General features: G+C 34.1%; 1 protein-coding gene across 3 annotated transcripts in view; it reads left to right on the top strand.

The window, feature by feature from the left end:
• Smurf (SMAD specific E3 ubiquitin protein ligase) overlaps nt 1-27287 on the top strand; it is a 452534-nt gene that overhangs the window by 182167 nt on the left and 243080 nt on the right. For all 3 annotated transcript variants that reach the window (XM_090407614.1, XM_090407612.1, XM_090407613.1), the window contains one exon: nt 20313-20509. In XM_090407614.1, coding sequence (XP_090263740.1) covers nt 20313-20509 — 197 coding nt within the window. The remainder of the gene's footprint in view (nt 1-20312; nt 20510-27287) is intronic.

The following is a 27287-nucleotide window of genomic DNA, read 5'->3' as shown; positions in this document are numbered from 1 at the left end:
AGAATGCTGGCCAACAACAAGAAACATGAGTAAATTCTCCATACCATGGAAATGAGAATGCTGAGATGGACATTGGCATCACTAGGCTCAACCGAATACCAAACACTGACATACGCAAGATCCTTGGCATCACACCAATAACAGAGAAGATGCTAAGAGGCATGCCTAAGATGGAATGGCCACATGCTACATAGCAATAAAGATTCTGTAGCAAAATTCGCCATGAGGCTTAATGTCCACAGCCAACGACCAAGAAGCTGACTGAAGGCACATTGGCTTGATTGCCCAACTAAAGACATGCACAGCAAATGTCAGCAGTAGAATTGCCAAGACTGTGCAAGATGAAGCAGTGCACACAAGCAGACTGCCTTAAAGTAGGACAAATGTTAGGAAGAAGAGATGTGGTTTTCTTTTTCTTTTTTTTTTTTTATATTCCCCTTATGTATGGTATGGCTATAGCATTTTTTGTAATTTTTTTTTGCATTTTATGGCATTATTGTGGAGGATCTTGTGAACTGTTTTTTTTTTTTTTTTTTTTTTTTTTGTAGCTATTTTTTTTTTTTTTTTTTTTATAAATGTTTGGCTAATAATTCATATTCCTTCTTTAGCACCTGCTCATTGAAGCTAATTGTTAGGTCTGTATATTTGAGGGTACTGATGACCCCTAGTTTTTGTGTTGGATGATGGTGGTATGAATATTTGTGTATGTATTGGCCTGTGTATGGTTTGCGGTAGACTGTGAAGGAAAGATGGCCTGAGGGAAGATGTGTGACAAGTGTGTTTAGAAAAGGAAGAGAGTTATTGTTTGCAATTTCAGTGGTAAATTGCATACGTTTGTGTTATTTGTTCAGGTGGCTTAGGAATGTAGTTGATGTTTGATGACTGTGCCACCAAATGGCGAATATATCGTCTATCAGATTACTAGCACCATGACTGTTATTGCTGATAATATCTTCACACTGGTTCAGCACAAAATATGAGTATAGAGGAGATTTGAAATAGAAAGAACATTTAGTTTTAAACCAGATGGAATTGAATATCATACTGGGAAAAAAAAAGTATACGAAATTAATGAAACATTGATTGAGTGTGAGAGACATAGTGAAGTTGGTCTGCAGGAATAGAAAATATCAGAACTCCATTGTGAAGTTAGAGATAGTCATGGTAAAGAAGAAAGCACATTTTAAGTTCCTAGAAAGTAAGCATGTGATATGAGAAATATCAGAGAAAAACGTTAAAAAAAAAAAAAAAAAAGCAATGTGTGAAATGTGTGCATCTTCAAAGAAAGTTCCAAAGTACATTGCCCAAATTATTAGCTTAATGATTAACTCTCCATCCAAAAAATCTGGTAAATTATTAAGGAACTACAAGATATTTGTAGTTATACTGTTTACTTATAAGTTTTTATTCCATGTATACATGCTTTTTTTTTTTAATCGTGTGTGTGTGTGTGTGTGCACCACCCATACTTCAATTGATCCTAATAGTATCTGTTTTTACCTGGCTGTCTCATGATTGCATGTAAGGAAAGAGGGAGATTCCATTCTCCACACCTTCATCGTTGTTTAATTTTTTAAATTTCCAACTCTATCACACTGATGATAGTCTAGAATACACAAATCAACATATTTGTAGTTATTCTGTTTTTATTAAATAATTTTTCAGCTTTATCTACATATAACTTATATAGAATAATGGATAACATGGTTATCTCTCAATAAATGCAAAGTGTAAAAAAAGTAGTTAAATAAAATTCGTGGGAAGATTTTTGTAAGAATATAAAAGATAAATATCAAGAAGGTGACAAAATGCTCTGGAGGGTAGCGAAAGAGCTTAGAAAGGTAAAATGAAAACTGAAAATAAGAGGCTAAATATCTGGACTAATTACTTTGAAAGATTGTTAAATGAAACAGTATTAAAAAATATTTAAGAGAAATGCAATCAGGAGTATATATCAATACTTGAGGTACAAAAACCCATCCGTGAAAGGAAAGATTAGCAAATATAGATTTAATGCAGTGAAAAACCAGAGAAGAGGGAGATTTAGGTGGATTGATGTAATTGAAGGCATAAGAAAAGACATCTGATAGATAACAGACCATTTTGTGGGAAAACTGTACCTTCACATCTCCTGAAGGTACACATCAGGAATTGGATGAGAAATATAGGAAAGAATGGCATAAAAATAAATGAAGATAGATATTCTAGATCAGTGTTTCTCAAACTAAGTGCAACCCTCAAGAAATATACTTTTTACATCACAATCCAACACAGACACACTCAAAAACTAAACTTTCACAAAATAATATGCTCTTACTCTATATAATGGGGGAGGAACATAATAAAAAGTTAATATCAAGTATGATTTTATTAACATTTAAATATAATTGTAGAAAGAAGCTCCAATAATACAAAAACACAATTAGGAAATATTTAGTGCAACAGGCATACTTGTCCGTGTTCATAAGTTCATTCCAATCTGGAGTATACCACACGAAAACAGTGTTATGTGCATATCTAGAAAGACACATGCTGAACACTGTTCAGCATGTTTCTCGAAATGCACTGATAATTCATAACTGACATTGGTCTGTGACAACCAAATTGAATGCTTTTAAGAAAATACTTATGAAGACTGATGCTGCGAGAGGTTTCTAGTGAAGATAAACATCACAAACTTCTCCCCCTTTCCCACCTATTTAGCATGTTAGCAAGTGTAGACAACATTTCTGCAAGCATGGTTTGATTTTAATGCTTATACAAAGTTAGGGATTTAGAGATATGAAATTTGAGATCCACTATGTTCTGTTCTATTTGTTTTAAAAGAAAAAAAAAATGCTAGCTCTGACAGCACTACATTGATTTCATGACCCACCAATGGATCATGGCTTGCCGTTTGAAAAACTTTTCTGGATCATTATTATCATCAAATTCCTGATATATATCCTCACAGATTGTACAGAATATTTGGATGGCTGGAGTAATTACCTTGAAAGATTTTTAAATGAGATTAATACAATGGTAGTAGAAAATATCAAGAGGAATGCTTTCAGGAGTGTATATCATAACTTGAGGTAGTCAGAGCCATCAGAAACCCAAAATGTAGAACTGCAGCTGAAGATCAGAAATGTTTTAATATGCAGGTTAAAAAAACAAACTTTGGAGACATTTACAAATTTTGACGAAAACGCTGCCTGATTCAGTTAGGAAATCATATGGCAAAGTTGTCTGTAAATATAAATATATATATATAAAAATCAATAAAAATCAGTGGACTCAAGAAGTTGAAGGCAGTCCTATAAATAGAGACCATAAGTTTGTAGCAAGGTCACTCAGTGACCCTGAAATTGAAAATTGAAAAAAAAAGCTAAGCTGTGTATAAAAGTTTATCTACTTTTACACACAGCTTAAGATCCAGGTGATATTAGAAACGTGGAAAGAGATTACGACTATAGGAGGTAAATGTCATGATAGTCACAAAATACTATAGAGGTTATTACTTTAAAAGCTTAGAAATGGAGGAAAGAGTACTGTGAAAGGATTCAAAAATGATAAAGACAACATCACACTTCAGTGATATTTTGGATGTCTGGAATAATTCCTTTGAAAGAGTGTTAAATGAAACCAGTGACAAAATGATTGTAGAAAATATTGAAGAGGATCCAACACTTGTCAATTATTGAAGTAGAAAAGGCATCAGAAAACAATCTGGAAAGGCAGTTGGAGTAGTTGATGTTGGCTAGAAATGTCTAAATACGGAAGTATAAGTTTTACTGTGGTGCGCTGCAGAATCTTTAGAAAAAAACTGTGTACACTTCTGCAGAAAAAATAATCTCTGCTCTGATCCTGATTTAAGAATGGGACATTATTTATTACTATTTATATAAGATTTAAGAATCTATTGTCCCAGTAGTAGTACCAGAGGACAAGTTTTTGGGACTCATCTTTGATGAAAGCTAACACTCTTTATACACATTTGTCATCTTTGTAAAAGTGCAAAAACGCATTGAATATCCTCTACAGAATGGAGTCCTGATCGATGTTCCCTGCTCCTCATTTATTGTGCACTTGTATGTTCAAAGCTTAATTATGGATCCAAGGTTTACAGTTCTGCAAGGGATAACATGCTCCGGTGGTTGGAACCTATCCATCATCATCAGGGTATCCGAATAACTACCAGTGCATTGTGCACATCACCCATTCAAAGTCTTTATGTTGACTCAAATGAATCTCCCTCTGTCACTCAGATGAAAACATTTGTCTCTTATTTATACCCTAAAAATAAAGTTCCTTCCTGATCATCCTACATGGACTAGTCTCTTTTCTACGTTGGGAAGTGTCCAATATCACACGCATCAGACTGCAATTCATCCTTTTGGTATGCATGTTAATGAGGCTATGGAAGCTATTGGCATGAATGTTGACAACATTACTACACCAAACAAAACAGCATTTCTCCATAGCAGGCTCACACCCCATCCTGCAACCTCTCACTTTGTCAACTACAGAAATCTCATATGCTGTCATCCGTCTATGGAAGAAATTACTATCTCAAACCAGATCCCACTCGATTGTAGTAATTATACATCAGAGTCATATGCCATTGGGCTCGCACTTGTGCATATCAAAGAAAACTCCTACCAAAAGTGTGTAATTTATACAGACTGAGTTCTTTACAGACTATCTCCTTCGCAGTGTATAATCCACATCCAGTGCTTGTTGAGGTGTTACAACTCTTGCACAAAATAAAGAACCTTAATTTTGTTCAGTTGGGTTGGATTCCCAGCCACATTGGAATTAAGGGAAATGACATCACAGATGCAGCTGCTAGGTCAACTCATACTTTTTTGACATATTGTTTGACAGTCCAATGTACTGACTACACACAGCTTATAAAATTGAAGTTAATTGCCCAATGGCAATACTCCTGGCAGGAAACACTAACAAACAAATTGAATGAGATTAAGCCTGAAATTAAGCATTAGCACGGTCAACATCAAAACAAAAGAGAGGAGGATGTTCTTGCTAGGCTCCACATAGGTCACAGTCATCTTATACATTGTTTATTGAGGGCTGAGAAATGCACCACCCATCTCACCATTAATCATATTCTGGTGGAGTGCTAGGCACCTCACATGAGAGAGGAATGACATTTTTACATATTTGGCTGAACTCTATACACTCAGGCAAATGTTATCAGACTTGGACAAATTGCATGACGTTTTTAAATTTTTACAAAAAATTAATTTGTTCAAAGATATTTGATATAAATTTTTTATATGTAGATACTGCATTATAGATACTAAATCTTGTACGTACATTTTATTTACTCAACTATTGAAAATATCTTGTATAGAACTGTTTATTAATATCTTTAATATGTAGATACTTTTATCTTATTCACTAATTTATCTCCCTATAAGTATTTTTTGTATGTTTATTAATACCCTGTGTACCTGCAACCTCTGTGGCCTGGTATTTTATGACCTTTGCTGTCCTCGCACCATAAAACCACAAATCATTCAAAGCAAAATTCAGAAAGGCTAGATGATTGGAGTAGCTCTCATAATATGGAAAAAAGGGAAACAAGAATGATTGTGAGAATTACAAAAGAATCTCCATACTTGGTGATCCAGGTGAGATTATTGCAAGTATCCTATTGGAGTTAAAAATTGTGGAAGACCAAGTTATGTTCTGGCCACCTATGAGTTGTTAGGATCAGATTTTTACTTCAGAACAGATGGTTTAAAATCATGGGAATATAATAACGATCCACTTAAAATCTAGAAAAGGTGTATGATGAGGTGAAAAGAGAAAAGGTGTTCAAAACTATAATTGCAGTGGTATTAATGGAGCATTATACAGATCAATGTAGCCTACATGTAGATGTAAATCATCTATTGAAATGAAGAATACTGATGAGTCTTATACATGGGCTGGACTTAATAAGTCCAGCCCAAGAAAGATTCTTAACCTATAGTACGTCTGTTCCATGAGTGGGCTACAATGTTTTTAATTATTTTTACATAATTCAGAAACCATGTTCTAAAGACCAAGCATAGAATTTTTTCAAGTCACTTCAAGCCTCCAATAAGTGAGATGGTAGTCTCACACAAAATTCATCTCTCACCTAAAGACAATCGCAAACATCTACACCCATAATGAGATTTGAACCTACAGTCTATTGGAGAGTAGATATGCTAACCACTTGGCTATTCAGCCAAGCCAGTAAATGGATTGTGCTATGAAAGAAAATAACATTAAACCTGTATCAAAATGGGAATTTTCATCTAAGCACATCTTGATACAGATGTTATACCCCTTAATGAATCCAGTACAAGTATTCAGGACTTATGTAAATTGAATAACTGCTATAACAATTATGGTGTGGGGAAAAAAAAAAAATCTGTGAAAATAGGCAAAAACATAGAAAATATTAATTATATGCTGAATGGAAAGCTAATAGAACAAGTAAAATATTTCAGCTGTTTAGGCATATAGGGATTGAATACATTTATATGGAATGAGAAGAAATTAGCCAAAACTATAAACTAGCAGTATACAAGATTCCACTCAAACCAGTTTTGATATATGAATTGTAGAGTTACGTTAAAAACAAGTTTATTTCAAAAAACTTTCAAATAAAAATCAGTTCAACAAAGACCAGATAAGAAAAATTAGAAGAGTGAACAGAGACAATCATTAAAAAATTAGAACATTTATTGTTAGCCTTCAAGGATGTGTGAGCAGAGCCAATCTAAATTGGAAGGTCACAAAGATTGAGAGAGGGTAAGGTTTTTTTCAAGGAAAAAGACTGAGAGAACAATCAAGATTATGTGCACTGATACAGTGTTTGGGCCAAAGCATGAGAAGAATATATATGGATGACCATAACAGATTAATTTGGAAGAAAATTGTTCATAAGAAGCTATAAAAAAGTATAAACATAATCATATAGGCCAATCATAGTATCCCATGACTCCTTGGAGGTGCCTGTGCAATAATAATAATAATAATTTTGTTTGGGTGACTCCCACTTACAAAAATTTGTAAATGTATAGTGTATTAATACCATGAGAAGTCTAAAATTTTTTTTTTTTTTGATATTTTTATATATGATCCAGAGACTGCTGAATAGACTAAACACTGAACTTTTTCAAACCGTTTTGGATGTCCATCTCCCACCTAAAGGCATTCACAAACATTCATGCATGTCATGGGATTTGAACCCACAACTTGATTGCGGAGGCAGAGACATTATCCATTCACCAAACAGCTTGCTGCTGGTTTTCTTTCTCAATAGTTAGGTCTGCACTAGTTCTTTGTTTCCCACTAAGTGGTGTTAATTCCTCTCCATCTTTAAAAACATTAGTCAACTTTCACTATAACAAACTCATAGGAATTTCCAGAATAGTTTGTTGTAGTGAATTTCCTTTACAATAGCTTTGTGTGCTGGGATTCTTCAGTTGTTTGTTATAGTGAGCGAATTGGTTATTTGCTGTAGTGAGAGTCAACTGTATAACAGTTACTGTTTTGATATGTGTAAAATGTTTCTCTCATGCTGGCACAAAAAATCTTGTTCCATAAAATAAGTAAGAAAACACTCAGTACAATACAGTAACTGCTGATTCATTGAATGTAATGGTGCAAATTAATGGATGGGACTTATCACTTGAGGCCGTTATAGAAGAGCTGTGTTGTCATTCTCTCTTTGCATTCACAAGTACAATATGACATTTGCTATTTGATCAGAAAGACCTATGTTCAAGTCCTGTCTTGTATACCTTTACATGACCTTTCAGCTGAAGGCAGGTGGACAATCTCATAGTGATGGAAGTTTCCCCCCCCCTTCTTGATATGCTTTTTTTTTAACCCACAAATTAAGTAAATTGGCCACAGAATGCTTTCAACAAACTCATGTCTATTGCAAGCATTCTGATTATATAACCTTAGATACTTTAGCTTTAATTGCAATCAAACAAAAGTAGTATCTATTTTCCAAATATCCATGCATATTGGAATGTAATATATCAGAGTGGTGATGCCTGACCTTTGGCGCATGTGACAAGAGCAGCACACAGTGATGATAGCTTATATGCTAACAAAATACATAAAATACTGGTTTATACCCAAAATATATTTAAAAAAGACACCTGAAATGCTTCCTCCAGAATGTGCACAAGAGTCATTCTAGAATGAGTTACAAATAACCACAGCAAGAATGTATTAATTGTAACTTTATAAATATATGAGCTTATAAAGTTACATTAATAAATAGGGAGCATCACTTATTTTAAACAAATTGGTACACTGGAATTTGGACAGTGCAATAAGTCAAACATTTATTCAAAATAAGTTCAGAAATCTTATTAACACTCATTATAATTCTCAGTTCTTCCTCACAGAAGGGTTCCAGGAATTTCTAGTTTTCCTTAAGTCACCGATTGCTTATGCTTATATAAGTGATAGTTCCACTTATATATTTCCAAATATTTATCTGGTCTCATAACTTCTGTTACAGGCTTTACATGATTACATAAAAATTTTCCTTGGTTTTGTCATGAAAAATTAAGAATCAGAAACTAAGTTAAGCTAAAACTGTTAAATTTGATATCAACTTTTTACCAACATTTGACAAAGACGAATTTTTATATGAAGGTTTTCTTGTGGACATACTAAATATTTTTGAGTTAGTCATACAATCAGGTGATTTTATATGGAAAAGTAGACTATAAATAATTTGAATGAACATCCATAGGCAGCTCACGTCCCAGTTAATCCCTGAACATTTTGAGGAACTTAGGTTGGAATCTGAAAGTTAAATTGAAAATAAATAAAATTGTCATTTGAAGGCCATAGATATGACAGTTCTGAAGAAACTTTGGGGGGAGGAGGAGCATCAATGACAGAATATGAAAATAAGATAATTAGAAGGGAACTTAACATTAGCATTTAAGCATGTGTGAGCAGAGCCCCTAAGGTGGTACAATCACTTAAATGGAATAGAAGATAAGTTAGCGAAACGTGTTTCAGAATAGCGAGGAAATTTGACATGTAACAGATTAATTTGTGATAAAATTGTTGATAAGAAATTAATAATGACATATAAGTGAGAAGTGCTATGATAGTATTCTCCCCCCTCCCCCTAACCTCTTGAGGATGCATATCAGGAGATGTTGAAGTAAATAGGCAGACCCAAACTTATATAAGCATTACATTCCACAAACTCTTTATGTAATATGGCTTGTCAGTCAGATTTAACCCATCCCACCCATTTAATAATCACACCTTATTGCTTATGCTTATAGTAGAACATTAATAGGTTTTAAAGGTTATTTCTGTTAGTTTTATTCACAGGATGGACACACAAATTAGATCTAAATGTAATTATTAAATATATTACAGTATAAATAGAATGGAAAATAGGGGGAAAAAAAAGTAATTTGGCAGTTCGACCTTTCTGATGAAATTATCAACAGATGACTGAACAGTGAGCCAAACATTACTTGCCACAGGATTGTGAACTGTCTGGATAGTTTCTTTCAAAAGTTGACCTGTCTGAATCGTTATTTGGCTTAGGGGAATGTACTTTTGAATTTAGTATTCAATCCACATAGTTAGCAATTTTTCTCTGTCATAAATATCACCAGAACATTTTTTTTTTTGTCATTGTTGTTGACATTAAAGTGATAGATCCTTTCACATGTTCCTTAATACTAACATCATGCTTCATAGTTGTATTCACTGCTGATAATGAAAGACTAACATGTCCTGTGGTTGTTAAGCTTTATCCACCTTCATATTTCTTTAAAATTTTCAGTTTCATCTCTAGATCAGTTTTGGCTCATTTACACATCAGTTTGCTGTTTCCACTTCTTTTTCTGATTGTACTGTACCACAATGAATGCAAACTAAAAGTGATTAAAGTATACAAATACATAGTGAATCTATGTTCAGCAGTAAATAAAGAGACTGAGAAAGGTATGTGCATGAATCCTGTGGGCTGTTTGCCTTGTAGATGATTGTTGTTGGGTGGTATGCAAATAACATAGATGTGTTAAATAAAATTTTCGACTTCAAATTTCTTCCATGGCTGTTTCAGGATAATTTGTGTAAGTTTGTTGCTTGTAATTAAAATGAGTTAAAATAATTACACAAAAAACAAAAGGGAGTGAATTATTGTTTAAGCTGGAATATAAAATTTAAATAGTGAAAAAAAAAAAAAAGATTTATTGTAACAGCTGTATGTAAGTTTAAGCATATTAAGATTATCATTGCATTGCTAAAGCAATTAAGAACTTCAGAATAATTTGAATTAGGTAAAATGTCCATTCTCATCAGGTAGACAAATTGATGTTCACATAAGAAACCAAAATTTCTGAAAGTCATTGTATAGAGCTTGGCCCATCTTTCTCTCTTTTTTTTTCTCTCCGAGTTGCTGTTACCACTGTAATGAATTAAATGGTAATTAAGAAAACCGAAAGGGGCGGGGGGTGGAGATATTTTCCTTTACGATAATTTCATGAATTCCTAACAGTTTTGACATTCTGGATTCTCCTCATTTGGAATATGTGCAGTAGTTTATATTATATATATATATATATATATATATATAAATAAATAAATAAATCATATCTGTTTCATCAGATATGAAAGATTGAAATCTTCATTTTGGTCAGAGAGCTTAAAAGGCTTTATATTGGTGATAAATGATTTGAAAGAGGAATACAGTATTAATTTCTCAGTCACTAAGGCAAATTAACATTTGTGTGCTATAACCAAAAGTGGGAAATTAATCATTATAATAGTATACAGAGCTTGGTCTACCTTTGTCATGAGCTGCTCAGTTGGTGTTGCACTACTTAAGAATCACCCTAAAGTAAAAGATTTTTGCATTTTTATTAGCCTTCTAATTTACAAAATATAGTAATAGTGTGATCAAAAATTTAATATCCAAATTTAGTATACAGTAATTTAACAACTGGGGTCTATGTGTTAGGAGAAGGAGGGAACTTCTTCCCATCTTTACGTAGTAGTCCCAGTTTCCTGTTATGAACATGTAACTTAGCTTCTTATAACTTGATTTCTGTAATAATAAGTTGGTTAATTCCTGTCGTATTTCCACAGCATACCCTTGTTGTTTCAACTATTCTTTGGATCATATGCCATTTGTTGAGAGAAAAACATGTTCCTTAAGAAAGGAAATGTTTTGAACTGTGAATTGAGATTGGAAAATGGGCCTTCTGAAATGTTCATACAAATGATCGTCACATCCTAGATGATAGTCCAACCCAGATTTTTTCAAATAATCTTTGATCCTGACCATGCTCCTTGGATGCTTTCTTATTTTATATAAGATATGTAAAGACATGGGAAGTTATGCCACCAGTATTATGTGAAGTGTCTGCACCTAGTACTAAACCTTTAGGGGAAAAAATTACTGGTTCTCAGAAAATTTAAAAATTCAAAGATGTTTCATGAAAGACTAAATTAAATAGATTAAGTGGATGTGTAATGCCAGTAAAAATCTCATATTTTTTTATAATTGTCTCATATTGGTAGGCACTGAGTCCAGACAGTATATTCTGTGAACGTATTTCATGTTATTAAAAATTGAGCTATAACAATAAAAAATTAAATGCAGAAATGTGTAACTATTGTTTATTAAAGCTTAAAGAAATAAAATGTGCAGTCCATGCACAAAAATACTTAGTCTATGGACTCCTTTCCTATATCAGATAATAGTAAAAATATCAGATATTTTTATTGCAATTACAGATCCACTTAATTCAGCAAACTACCCAGATAATACAACTGTTTGTAAGTAATGGCTGCAAAAATTATACTGGAAAAAAAAACAATTCTTATTCGTGTAAAGTTTGGAAAATGCTGCAAATACACTGCATGAATTTTTAAAAAAATCAAAAAAAAATGTTGTTCAGAGAACATAGTAGAAACACTATGGTGTTATACATTATAATGATGCTAGTTTTTGAATACTATATTAAAATGCTAGTAATGTTGCTTTCTAATTTGGTTGCAGTTTCAAGTCTCTGAGCATAATGTGAAAACATAACAGGTTTTGTGGTCAGTTAAGTAGGTCATTTCTTTTAATATTTTGAATGATATGCAGAATTGATATATGAATATAAAAATTTTATTTGAAAGATAAAATGAACTAATATAGCAAAACACCACTTGTTACTTATATATTTTCTCTCAGCTCAGAAACAGATTTAAAAATGAAAGGGACTGTTTCTATAGCTACTTTTGAAGAAAAAAAAAATGCAGGAGAGAGAAAGATTCCTTAAAAACTTATCTTGTTATTACAATTTATTTGGTTAAATGATAATTCCAATTAATGTAAGCTGGATAAACCTGCATGAGCTAAAAGTATTGATGTAGGTTGGGTATTACTGTAGTTTTGTCACACTAAGGTTAATACCCATCAATACTATCTGATACCTATATTAGATGGTATTGATTTGCTTAAAAATGTGTTAAAATAATTTTGCCAGACTAATACCTCTAATGTATTTAATTTACTGTTTTTATTACTGTCTGCAGTCGAGATTCTCCAAAATACTTTAAATTCAGTAGTGTGTGTGTGTGCGTGCAACAGTATGTATCGTAAAATGATACATACTGTTAGGGTCATCTGTGGAGTTTTTCATAAATTGCTAAATATGTATAACAGGTATTTTTCTTTTATTTCTTTAACTCAATAACTAAATAAGTATGTATCATGAAATAATACATATACTTGATTATGCAAGTGTACAAATAGAACTTGTCAGATGGGAGATTTACATTTGAACAACTTCCTATGATAAAGTTTGCTATGCTGATTTCAAAAATTACTGTTTTTGGGGTCAGGTTCATGTAAGAATTTTTCACAAATTTGCAAAATATATTTAAGCCATTTTCCATTTTCTCAGATTTAGTTCTTTTAATCCAATCACTAAATAAGTATTATTTTATAATATAATAAATAAAATAAATCGAAAATTAATCATACCCATTCCTTAATTTTTTATATTTCGAAATGTATCTTCCAGTAATGTGTGACGGTACAGTGATAGTATTGTATTACAGAGTTAAGTTTATATTATTACTAGCTGCCTGTGAGCAATTTTTATTAGAAATTAATCTTATATATGTCAGGTTTCCAGTATTATAAGATGTTGCATTTTGCTTTTCCAAGGCACTGCTATTTCTTGAATGCAAACAATGTCTAGTTCCTCTTTGATGTCATAATTTTTAAATTGATGCCATCTTTTCACTCTTCTAAATTATTTTCAGAACAAATATATCTGTAGGCCAAAGACTAGTCTTTGAGCAATTCTTATTTACTAACCATGCTTAGCTCCTCGCCATGCTCCCAACACTCTAGACCTTTTATTTTTCTTATCAGTTCTTCTTGATAATTCAGGCACCTTGTCCATATTTCCATTTATATGGAAAATGCTTTTGTAAGGAACATCAGGCAATAATGATCAGGGAAGCAGAGTAATTATCATACTCAACTCATGAAAATAATGAAAATAAACATGAAAATGATCTATTTGAATGGCAGATAATATCAGAGATATGTGAACAAACATCAAAATGTGGAATTGAACGTGATTATGCCTAATCTTAAAAAAATAGGAAAAGATGGTCCTAGTCTATGATCTAAACAGCATAGTAGATAACAAATACAAGTCATGCAGAAATGTTTTGGAATGTTTGAAGAAACAAGAAAAGCTAATAATAATGGTAAGAACTGCTGGATTTCTGTTCATGACATGGGCTAATCATTACTAGCATGTTTCCAATATAAAGATGCATGCACAATTCACTGGAGAGAAAATACAAAAAAAAAAAAAAAAAAAAAAAAGCAGTCTCATTGATTATGCCATTGTGGTAGCGATATCCTCACAGTTCAGAAAACTAGTGTTTTGGGGAATTTGAAATAGGAAGTGGTTAGCATTTAGTTCTGGACAGGAAGAAATTGAATATCACATTGAAAAGTATATAAGAAAGTTTTTAAAAAGATCAAAATTGAGCAGTTTAAGAGGTGCCTATCGATGCAAATACATGAATATTCAAGAAGAAAAAATTTAAAAGACAAGAACCAAACCTTGGAGACTCAGTGTTAGATTTTAAGGAAACATTGATTCAGTCACAGATACATATGCCAAAGTTGTATGCAAGGATCGAAAAATCAGAACTTCATTGTGGACTCAAGAAGTTAGAGGCAATCATGCAAGAAAAGAAACATATTGAAACTTTTTTAGAAATTACAAGTCAGCATGTATTCTGAGGTACAGTAAAAATGTAAGAAAGTGGAGCAAACATGTAAAACAAAAGTAATGGGAAGACTGGTAAGAATATCAAGACCAAATGTCAGGAAAGTGGCAAAATGCACTGCAGGGTATTGGGAGGAGGGGGGGTGGATGAAGCTTAGAAATGGAAGAAAGAGTACTGTGAAAGGAAGATAAAGAAGAAAAAGTACTACTGTGAAAATTGAAGATAAAGATACTCTAGTTGTATAGAGTAATTACTTGGAAAGACTTAATTCTCCCAACATTGTCACTTTTTGTTTCATTTAAGTTCTTTCAAAGTAATTACTCCATACATCCAGAGTATTTTGGAAGTTTTTTTGTTTTTTTTTCTCTCCTCACTTGGTTAGACTATAAATTATTGGGAGTAATTTACGTGGCAACTCCCAGTCCTGGGAGTTGCCACGAGTTGCCCCAGTCCTGAAGACACTTCAGGCACAAACTTTGTTTGCTTACACTTGGATAAAGGATTAAACTAAATATATAATTTATAACCAGAGTATCTTTATCTTCACATTTATGAGAAATGCAATTAGGAGTGCATATCAGTTGTAGAAAGTACATATTGGTGGTACTTGAAGTAGAAAAGTTATCAAAAACCTGAAATGTGGAAAGGCAGCTGCAGTAGATGATATTTGACCAGAAATGCTCAAATATGGAGATATAAAAGTTTTTACAGTGGCTGCACCGCATAATTCAGAAAGTTGAATTCTGGATGATTGGAGTAGAGATCTAATAGTATTTAAAAATAGTAAAAACTCGTGGAAGAGAAGCTTGAAGAACAAGATGGGCTCAGGGCAAATAAAAGTTTGAGACATTTTGATAAAAATAGTTGATAAATCATGGGAATAAATTGAGGATCTGTATTTAAGGTTTTATTTATGTTTGGTAGATCTGAAAAAGGTTTGATAAGGTGCCAAGAAAAAAAGCTGTTCTTTATACAGATGATGCTATATTCCTAAATATTCAACCTGCAGAATCCTTTAACTAAATTGAATAAATGCTGTGACAGGTTAGTAGGAAAATAAACAGTAAAAAGGCCAAGACTATGAAAAATAGGCAGAACATTAAGAATATTAGCTGCATTCCCAATAGGAAATCTATAGAATAAGCAAGATTTTGCCATTTTCATTTACTGAAAATAGCAAATTAAATATGGACAGCTTGTATTGTGGGAAGTCAGGTGAATAAATTTGTATTGAATATTAGAGAAATCAGTCGAAACATGATCTGTAAATAAGACGTTTCAAACCAGCTTTAACATTTATATCTAAGAACTGGGTTAGAAATAAAATACACGTAAACAGTCAACACCCCAGGTTCCAGTTTACCTTGAAAGAAAGGTAAACTGGATCCTTGGAAAAAGGTAAACAACAAGAGCCTTCCCATTCCTAGACACTCTGATTACATGCCAGCCTAATGGATTCCTGGCATTCTTCATTTACAGAAAACCCACACATACAGGTAGATACATTCACCAGCAGTCACACCACCACCCCTCCCAACAATATGGGATTATAAAAACTTTATATAACATGGCAAAATTAATCAGTTTGGATAACAGTACCCTAACTACTGAACTTGACCATATCCTTAACACTTTTTTTTTTAGCCAATGGCTACAATCCCCAAAATATTAAAACCATGCAACTGTACCTTCCCACCCCCCTTTGCAAAGCAGAGAATACTCAAAATATCACCATTCCATATATCTGAGGCACATCTGAAAAATTAACAAAAATCCTAAGGAAATATGACTTTACAACTAGTTACAGACTACATAAGAAATTAGCATCTCTTATCTGCTCCACCAAAGACCAGCCACATTCCCTAGAGCCACTTGGAGTATACCAGATCCCTTGCAGTTGCAAACTGTCCTACTATGGGCAGGACAGCCAATATCAGGATATCCAAACAGGACTACATCTGGTTCCACCAATACAGCCACTCATGACCATGCTTTGGACATCCACTTCAGGATATGTTGGAAGAAGGCCACTCTATTACACCACATCAAATACAAGTATGAAAGCCTATTCCTGGAATCTGCCTCAGCTCTGAAAAACTTTTGAAACCTCAGCAAGTTTGGGTGCATGAAACTGCTCCAAATTTGGGAAGCAGACATTTTAAGATCATCAGCCCAATGGACAAGATGACCCAATTTAGCTTACTTGTAGGCACTGTTTAGGACTCTACCTGACTTCTGTTGCCTTTCTTCAGCCTTATTTGCCCAGTGTGTTAGTGCCTGCATGCACATATCATTGTTTTTTGTGTTCCCTGATGATGGCAATGTAACACTGCTGAAATTTAGGAAAGTATTAAAGTTTTTTAAAATTATATTCTAGTATGTTATGTCTTGAAAAATTAATAGCTATGTGTAACCAATGTATAAGCTTATCGACAAGAATGAGCAGATGTACAGGTGTTAATGTGGGAAATGCTTGGCGAATCTCTTACCAGAGTGCATAACTCCAGCTATGATGCATGTATTCAGGGCATTGACTGGAACATGAATCTCACAAAATCATTCAGAACCGAGGCTCACAACATGGGTTTCCATGGTAAGACTGCAATATGCAAGCCTCACATTACCCACCAAACCAGCATTCAGCATTGTCATAAGTCGTGCAAAGAGCATGTACAGCAGAACGTGGAAGCTTGAAAAACTGTTATGGTGCAACAAATCATGCTGCACCCTCTCTTGTGTAGAATGATGAATGTTAATGTGGCAGATACTTGGTGAAAGTCTCTTACCAGAGTGCATAACCCCACCTATGGAATTTGCAGGTGGTGGCAGTGGGATGGTATGGTCTTGTTTTTCATTGTTTGGCCTTGAACCCCTGTTTGGTGCCATGAACATTGAACTTTCAGAGGTAACTGAACATTCTGGACCATGCAATGCTTCCTACATTGTGGCATTTCTTTGGAACTGACCATTGTCTCTTTTTCCTCAAGGCTGCTTCTGTAACTGCATATTTTGTGGACATGACCATCACCACACTTGACTGACCTCCACAGAACCACAATCTCAACCCTATTTAACATCAGTGGGATGAACTGTAGCAATGGGTGAGTTCAAGGGATGTGTGCTTCAAAACAGTCCAGAACCTCATTACATGTCTACAGAAAGAATGGTCCAAAATTCCCATTGACTACTATTGTACACTTGTGGAAAGTATGCCTTGTAGGATTGCTGCAGTCATCGCAGCGAAAGGAGGTCACACATCTTATTAAGGTGAGCACCATCGCTGTTTGTTCCTCTCTCTATGGTGTCTATTGACTTCTTTTCAAGCAGTAACAGTAAGCAAGAAATTATATTATTTTTTAATCCATTACTCTAGTGTAAACAAGCATTTTGCACAAAACGTATCTTCACAGCTAATCTACTTGTATCTAGAGGCAGCTAAGTTCACATCAATTGCCTCTGTGCTTTGAGAAGGATTACCACTCAGACTGGTTTCAACAAGATACTAAGATCTTATGCTTGGTAAATATTAAAACAAGAATATAATTTCCTGTCAGATATAATATACATCTGGAAAGGATGTTATATGATACTAAGTGGAATGTTTTCTTATATGTAAGGTGGGGAGATTACAAAATCATCCATGGAAGTTGTATTTGTGTGCAGTTAAGAAGGGGGTTAGAACTAGAATTTTCTCTCACAGAGCAGTGAATGAATGGAGCAGTAGTTTAAAGTCGTGTGAATCAGTTTAAGAGAATGTGTGACAGCTGGTGTGGAAGGCCAAATAAGGCCTGTTGAAATCAAATTTTCTTAGTAATGCAAAGTAATAAAAAAAATCATGGAAATGTAACAAGGATTTCTTATTATTAGAGACCTCAACTCCTTGGAGGTCTCTGATTATTAGAAATCCTTGTTTTCATGATCTTATTATGAAAATCCAATTTTGATGGGTCTTATTTGGCAGAACTAGCTTGTTTCTTTTAAACAGGTCTTTCTGTTAGCTGCTTCTGAAATATGCTTAGATAAATCCTACCTGGAATACTCAGAAGGGAAATTTCTGTAATCCTCATTTAGTTCTATTTGCCTATTTATAAATGGGTACTATTGAGAGCTCTATTCCATGCATTTGGAATTCAGTCTTCTACCAGACATATGCAGTACACTCACTTGAAAAACCTTAAAAAAAAATTTGGATTTAAATTGCAACTATGCACTTTGGTTAGGATTTTTCATTAATTTGTTATAGTGGCATTTGCTATAGTATTTTTTAGTCAAAATATCATGTACTTTGAACCATACTATTTCAAGTTTATGATTGCTTTTTCTGTATTAAAGTATTGATATTGTTTTCTTGATAGCATTTCTCTTGAATATTTTCTACTTTTTTTTTGTCACCTTTCATCTGATTTAACAATCTTCCAAATTAATTGATATTCAGAATATCTTTATCACCTCTGATTCCTTTTACATACTGGAAGGAAGTCGCATAAAATCAGAGTGGGACTGCTGAGTGCTGAAGCATGTGACACAAAAAGTGCCTATCCTCAGTTAAAACACTTGCTACTGAATACGCGTGGATAGGCTTATGTGTTCGTCAGACATGTTGTAATAGGTTTCACGGTATGATAAGAACACAGATGTTAAGAAACTAGCCCCACTGTTACACCGGATTGTGGTTGTCTTGCATTTGTAACAAACTTTGTGTTGTGTGCTCTGAAGATGCTGGATATAATACCAGCGAAATATTAGCTTTTAAGTTAATAAATAGTTATTTTCTTAACCATCTGTGTTCTTATCATACCGTGAAACCTATTACAACAACTTGCTACTGAAGTCTGAAATCCCTCTGTAAATCATGTTAGCAACTGTATCAGGAGTCGAAGAGCATGGAAACCCATGCTCTTCGACTCCTGAAGAGCATGGAAACTGAATATTTCAGTTTTCCAGAATATTCAGAATATATGTATGTCAACTGTATATGTAGCTACACGACCATGGCCATGTAGCTACATAAGTCTGGCATCAGCAAGGGAAATGCCAAGAATCAGGTGGAGTAGTGTAAAGCTTGTCACCATCCTACTCTGGAGCAGTGAAACACATTCTCTGGAATGATGAATTATATTTTGCCATCTGACAGTCCAATGGATGAGTCTGGATTTGGCAGATGTCAGGAGAATGCTACTTACTTGAATGTGTTGGAGGAGGAGGCGGCATCAGAGTTTTGGACTGTTTTTCATGGGTCAGAGTTTTGGACTGTTTTTTTTCAGGCTTCCCCCAGTTCCACTGACAGGAAATCATAATGCTGCAGCCTATAATGACATTCTAGACAATTCTGTGCTTGCAACAGTTGGATGAATGCACTTTCCTGTATCAACTTTGACAGTACCTTTATCCACATTGTGAAGTCTTTGCAGGAATGGTTGATGAAGTGTATGTTCAAGAATTTGATTGGCCTTCATAGAACCCTGATCTCAGCCCCCCCCATTGTGAACACCTATGGGTGAATTGGAACACAGTTGCCAGCCAGACTGAATTGTCGAACATCAGTGACTGACCTCGCTAATGCTGTTCTGGAAGAATGCAAAAGAATTACCATTGCAATGTACCAAATTTTAGTGGAAAGAAAGCCTTCCTAGAAAATTAAAGGCTGTTATAGCAGCAACGGGTAGACCGACTCCATATTAATGCTTTTCATATTAGAGTGAGAGTTGGGATGAGCAGGCATCCTATTTTTGATCCAATAGTGTGTCAGAAGAACAACTTTGCACTCCTATACTGTTGACAATAGTGCAGGAGTGCAATATTTCTGGTATACCATAACAAATAATAAAAATATATAAAATGTATAATTATATTTATTTTATAATATTTATATATTATTGTATAATTATATAAAATATAACATGTATAATTAAAACATAAACAATATATAAAATTTGAAAATATCTAAAACTGTGATGACTTCTAAAATTTAGTGTTTACAGAGAACTTACTAAGACCTTACTATTCAATATTTTGTATAGGCCTGCATATGAAATACTTCCAGAAAATGGATCAAATAGCAACAGATCAAATCAGAGCAGTAGTGCTAATCAGAATTCTGAAAACAACACATCTTCGAGTAGCAGTCATTCATCATCTAGGAGAAGATCAACAAGGCACCGTAATTATTTATCACGTAATCACTTACATCAAGCCCTAGAACTGCCTGATGGATATGGTAAGCGGTATAATGGTATTATATATATAATAATAGTCAATAGTGAGGTCTCTAAATATATCGTGGTTTATTTATTTGTTTTTATTTTTTTTAAAAATGTTTTAACTAAATTTTTATACTGTATTTAACTTGGGTTCCTCTCCTTCCTTGAAATATGTGTATTTTGCCCTGACTGAACTTGCGTAATCTCTTGTATGGTATACAACTGAGTATGAGAGCATAATAATAAATAAAAAACAATGTAAGTTATTATACTTAATTTAAATAAAATAGCCTTTCCCAAATTCTCCTCTTTCTTTTATATGCATTAAGTAATATTGATTATATATGCAGCAGGACTCTGTGGTTCTAAGAGAAGAATATGGAATGGGAAAATGGAATGGTGGACACTAAGCAATTAATAATAACATTAAAAAAAAAAACTTCAGATAATAATTTTTTATTAGTACCAACAGAATTTTTGGTCAAATTTCTTGGCAATTTTCAGGTTAAGGATCAGAAAGAACAAAATGAGAACAAGATACAAGGAAGTCTGTTATAAATATGAGATGTTACAAGCGTGGAGCTTGTAACAGCTCATATTTTACAAGCATGGAGCTTGAATTTCTAATACCATTAGTCCAGAGCGTAAATAAATTCAGTTGAAGAGGAACATATTATGTGATTCAACTCCATTTCCAGATTAATAAATTAAGTTTCTAGATCCAAATCTGGAATAAAGAAAAAATAAAATATTTCTTAATAAGAAAATTCTGAAGTTTTTTAAAACAAGATCACTATCACTCGTGGTGATTTCATCACTCACAGATCTAATCAGGTTTGAATATAGTTTCAGCTGACAGATATATATAGAGGTGTTGCAGAAGATTTTCTTCCTGACATTGAAATAATTTGATTTTTGCTATTAAGACCACTTTTCATTAAAGAAATAACTATGAACAAATGGAAGGAGTTGTAGTAGCTCACTACCATTCTATCATCTTGAACACTTTTGATTCTCTTCCATCCATATTTTCAATATGTGAATTGCAGTTCTGATTTTTCTCAGATTTACATTTTTTTTTGTCCACAAAATGCCTCCATGGGTATCAGATTCACTATAGAATCAGAAGCCAATAATAGTCTTGGATGTGCTTCTTAGATTTGTTTATCTTATGATAGTCACATGGTAGAATGTCATTTTCAATCTACAGGGTGGTTCAAAATTCCACATACACACTTTGAAGAGAGGTAGAGAACATCAAAATCAACCATATTCACACTAGGAAAGCATGACTGGAAATGCCACCGGAAGGTACTAACAGGGACACAAAGATACAGAAATAACACAAGGCAGTAAGTAGTTTAAAAAACTTTATTAGGCATAACTGAACAGTTCAATAGTAGTTGGATACATAATGTGGTTTCACATCAGGTGCTCAATGTTACGACCATTAGCAGTGATGCATACCTGACACTGACGACACATTGATTGCCTTACATTTTCGAAAATACCTAGAGTTTCCCGGATATTAGCAGCACCGATGCCGATTCTTGCCACAAGGTCCATGTCAGAGGCAACAGGTGTTTCGTACACCATGGCTTTAAGGGTCCCCCACAGAAAGAAATCAATGCTCAATAAATCAGGTGAGCGGGGGGCCATGCAACGGGTCCACCATGCCCAAATCCATCGAGCCCCAAAGGACCTGTCCAAATACTGATGCACAGAAATGCTGAAATGGGCTGGAGCCCCGTCGTGTTGGAACCACATCTGACGATGCACAGTCATTGGGACATTGTTCAGTAAATCCGGCAGAACTTCTTCCAGAATGGTCTGATACTTCTGAGAGTCCAGTCGGGGTGATAACAAGTATGGGCTGACTAAACAGTCAGCGATAATACCTGCCCATGCATTAATGGCGAAATGTTGTTATGCAGTATGTGATTGCACAGCGTGTGGGTTCTCATGGGCTCACACATGAGCATTGTGGTGATTGAATACCCCTTCGCGGGTAAATGAAGCTTCATCTATGAACAAAACACAAGTTGGAAAATCTGGGTCCACTGCACGAATTCCACACTTGGAGGATAATCTTCGGCCATCAGTGACTTGACCCATTGCAGATGAAATGGATCTAAGGACTCAGATTGCAAAACGTGCGATACACTGGATAGAGATACTCCTATAGTAGAGGCAACGGCACATGTGCTTGTATTCGCATGCAACACCTCCTCTTCCATGGCAGGATTTCACATCGATCGTGGCTGCCCATTGTCATTCCTGCGATCCCTGAATCATCCATAGTCACACAAATTCTGATGCAAATGCGCAAAGATTTAGTGATGCGGTACACCTCTATTTGAGTACCTTTCGCTATACATTTGTACAGCTGCTCGTCCATTACTGTCCATAACCCGTAAACGAGGTGCATGTCTGCCATCTCAGAGTTCATAAAACGATGCATGTTCTTCGTACGACATCGAACGCTTGAATGAGGAAACAGCACCACCTATCACTTTCGGTTGGCATTTCTGGTCATGCTTTCCTATGTGAATATGATTGATTTTGATGTTCTCTACCTCCCCTCAAAGTTTGTACGTGGAATTTTGAACCACCCTGTATTTGAAAAAAACTGACATAGAAAGATTGATTGATACTACTTCCATTCATCATCCTTTTTAGTCTGGCAATGTATTATTAAAACTGGTTCATTGTTTACATAATTATGTGTTTACAACAGGAATTGCATCATATTAAATTCAAATTATTCAGATGAATCAAAAGCAGATTCTGTAATAACTGTCTAGGAAGTCATTGTTAAAGGCAACCCACAAGTATCTCAAGAATAAACCCTGACTTCTCTGCATATATATTAAAAAAAAATCTTTGCAGTCTTTTTACTCTTTTTCATCTCTGTAACATGTGATCTTTCTTTCAGATCTACTTTCTATTTTGACACCTCTTACATTGATGTTATCTATCTTCAGTTCTGTTAGTGCTTAGTTTTAGATTGTTCTGCTTTTCACCCTACAAATTTTTACATGACCCTGGGCATATAAAACAGGCATAGAAATCAAACATTTACTAATAATAAATCATAAAGAAATTAATTTTAAAACAGTTCTTTGGTATACATATAATTTTACCATTTGCATAAAGAATTACAAACAATAGCCTCAAATCTGAATTAATTTTTGGTCGTTGCATGTTCAGAAACATTTTACTGTTGCCAAATTTTTTTGCACCCCCCCCACATTCGGTTATGCAACTCCCATTTGGGGTCACGAACCACATTTAAGCTCTGTGCTAGATGACTTCACTCTTCACCCTAGGCATTGATCTAGTTGGCATGAGTTCATCATCTGGTATTGTTTTGTTCTTTTTATGCTAATATTCAATACACTTTAGTTGGCTAAGTCCCAAATTGCCACCTCATAAATATTCATTCAGTATCTGGATATACCTAATAATGGGCTATATAGTGGGTGAGGTTTGGATATTGGACCAGAAGCCCTGTTGGGTTCTCTGCATTGTTTAAAGGAAATGTTTGTTTGGATAAAGAAGAAAAGAAAATTCTTTTCTTCCTCAAAATCTGCTTTATCAGAAACTGTCCAGTTGGACAGATCAAAGCTCTCCGCTTATTTTTATCCTCCCACTTTCTTTCTTCGTGAAAGGATGCTATTCCAACTCAAGTTTTTTTTTTTTTTTTAAATTAAATCTTCTGGTATGTGGTCTCTCCATCTTTTCCATAGTGTTAATTTCATGCATTCTTCTTGCTATTCTTTCTAAGTTCATTCTGTTATGTCCAAACCATTTCAAACAGATCAAGACTCCACAAGCATCTCAACACTTTGTAGTCCCAAAATATTCCTAATATATCCATATTTCTTATTCTGTCTTTCTTTATTTTTGCATTGTTCTCAAAACTTCAATTGCTTGTATTCTACTTATGTCTCTTTTTTTGTTAGTCTTTGTGTCTCTACTGCATAAGAAAAAATTGGTGAATATTAATTTCTGTTAATCAAAAGCTTACACTTCAGTAGGTGCTCACTGTCCCTCTGTAAAATCTTCCTTGATACTCCTGATCTAAACTTCCAGTTTCTTTCATATCTATTCTGAATGTGCCCAAATCACCACATCATTGTGAACACAGCTCTTTCTCCTTTCTGGTCATTACCCCATGTCTAGGGCACTTCATGAACATACAAAACTTATTATAATAAATCATTTCAAACACAGAATTGAATTCTAAATGGGCAATATGTGCATGTTCATATGGGGGATTTTAGGTTTCTGTCTTGAAATGTTAACATCATCAGTTCCTTATGTATCCTCAAAGAATACACAGCATACTGTGATGATATTACATAATTAAGTTTACATTATTATTAACTTTCTGTCTACAGGTTTCCTCTCAATAAATTGTTACTTGTAATGTCTCCAAGATCATTAGATGTTATGTTTCCATCTTCACATGCTTTGCACATCAGCTGACCTAAGATCCTCATCTGAGTCTGTTTCTTGCCATTCTGGTAAGGTGCTCTGTTTGCACATTTTCAAATGGTAAAGATATTGTGTTCCTTTCTAATATTTATTGATATGATTCTGCCATTGTTGATACTGTTCATTCATCTTTTTTTTTTTCTCAGAATTTTCATATCTGTGGTCTTTACTTTTTGATCTGCTGTTTTATTTTTAACAAAACTCAGATCTACAAGTTAGAATTGCTTGATCACTGTTATATACTTCTAATTTAGCTAGCCTCTTGCCTATTTTTTTTCCCTTATTCCATCAACTCCACTATATGTGCTTTATTTTGTTTTATGTATCCATATTTAATTCAGCAGTCGTCACTAAAATTGCACCTAAACTGAAATATTTTGGTTCTGCACATTCTCCATTCAGAATCATATCCTATATTCAAATCCTATACATTCATCCTATAATCATATCCTATTTTAAAATTTGTGCATATACTACTTGAAATTGCATGTTATTGAAGAAAAAAATCTTTATGTGCTCCTTCCTTTTCCTAATCATTATTGCCTTGAATATGTCTTATTATGAGCAGAGTTTAACCAGTAATGTCCACATGGAACTTTCTGATATTTCTTTCTTCCAGTTCTATTTCTTTTCCATTGGTAAAAACAATAGATGCTTCGTTTAGTTAGGTGATGGCTGGGGTATCACCCAGTACTGAATACACTAAGGTCAGCATGTTTAATCTTTAAAGGTAGCTGTGGAATAACTATAAAACAACAATTACACAATAACCACACTAAAACTTTAATGAAAGTACAAGTATTTCATACTGAAAATAACAGTACATCATCAATGTCTAGAAACATAAAGCAAATCAAAGAACAGGAAAACAAGATACAATCAACAATCAGTTTACCAATTAAAGCCACTTGCCATGTTCCAGAAATTAATATTAATAAATAATATGAAAACCATTTTTGATGTTTACATAAAATGAGAATCAAACTTTTGAGAGAAAGAGACAATCATTCCGTTTCACATTAGAACAGTGTAAAAGGGCTTCACAGCTTTTTCTGCAAAGGCATTCACATTTAAAGCTACTTCTATTGAGAACACAAGCTTCATCCCACCAGTTACTGTGTTTCATGCCAGACCAGACTTTTGAGGTCTCACATATTCATTGTAATATCAATATTCATTAATTCTTTTATCCGCAGAATGGTCTGTCTGCCCATAGTATGTCAAATTATGTTCACAAAGAATTTAGTAAACACCAGCTAAAGAAAGAGGTGACAGTATGTCTTTTGTAGATGGTAACAGATTAGAAATTTTATTGATAGGAAAATATACAGGATTAAGGTGATACTTCAAAATTCTACCAGTAGGTTCAGAGATATTAGAAATATAAGGGATTGGAATCCTGTGGTCTGTTCCATAGGTGTTGGAACATAGGAGTCAGTTATCTGTTGGATTTGATGAGGGTCGGAACCATTTAATTCCATTAAACTTTTGGTAGTGAGAGCACGCATTATGTGATCTATTAATGACTTGATAACACTAGTTTTTTTGAGTTGTGTGATGAGCAAAGTTTTGATGAATGTATCTACCAGTAAAGGTAGGTTTTCAACAAATGCTGGTTGACAGTTCCAGAGGTTGAGCAACTAAGAATGTCCAAGAATGGTAAACTACTAGAGTTCTTTTCCATGGTGAATTGAATGTGTGGGTGAAGGCTATTGATCCAATGGAAGAAAGTTACCACTTTCTTCCATTGGATGAAATGAGACCAAAGTGCAAAAACATATTGATGTAACAAAAACCAAAGGAGAGTGTTGGGGATGAATAGATGAGAACAAGGATATCTGCTAGATGGTTAAAAAAAATAGTTTGCCCAAGGTGGAGAGAGAGAGAGAGAGAGAGAGAGAGGAGGGCCACCCATAGCAGTGTTATCAATCTGTTTATAGATCTTGTTTTTACAACTGAAATATGCTGATTGTATAACAAATTCAAAAATCTTCACAATTTGAATAGCCTTGATTTTTTTCAAGAAAACATGTGGAATCCTTGATTAATGATCCAGATATGGGCAGTTAATAAACATGAATGAAACTTAGCAATACTGTATGTGGGATAGCATTTACACGTTTACAGTGGGTCTTACTGAACAACTTTTTTTTATGAATATCTGGTAGACCATATAAACAAGGAGTCCTTCCAAAATTGGGTGCAACTTATACGAAGTATTTTGTTTCCAGCTCACAACTAACTTCATCAAGGAGCTTATTTGCTTAATCTGTGTTTGTGTAGAATTATAACTAA

This window comes from Typopeltis vanoorti, chromosome 17 (assembly GCF_054136105.1).
Source record: "Typopeltis vanoorti isolate ZY-2024b chromosome 17, IOZ_Tvanoo_1.0, whole genome shotgun sequence".
Lineage (NCBI taxonomy): Eukaryota > Metazoa > Arthropoda > Arachnida > Uropygi > Thelyphonidae > Typopeltis > Typopeltis vanoorti.
The sequence above is the reverse complement of the archived record's forward strand: the minus strand, read 5'-3'. Positions and strand labels throughout refer to the sequence as shown.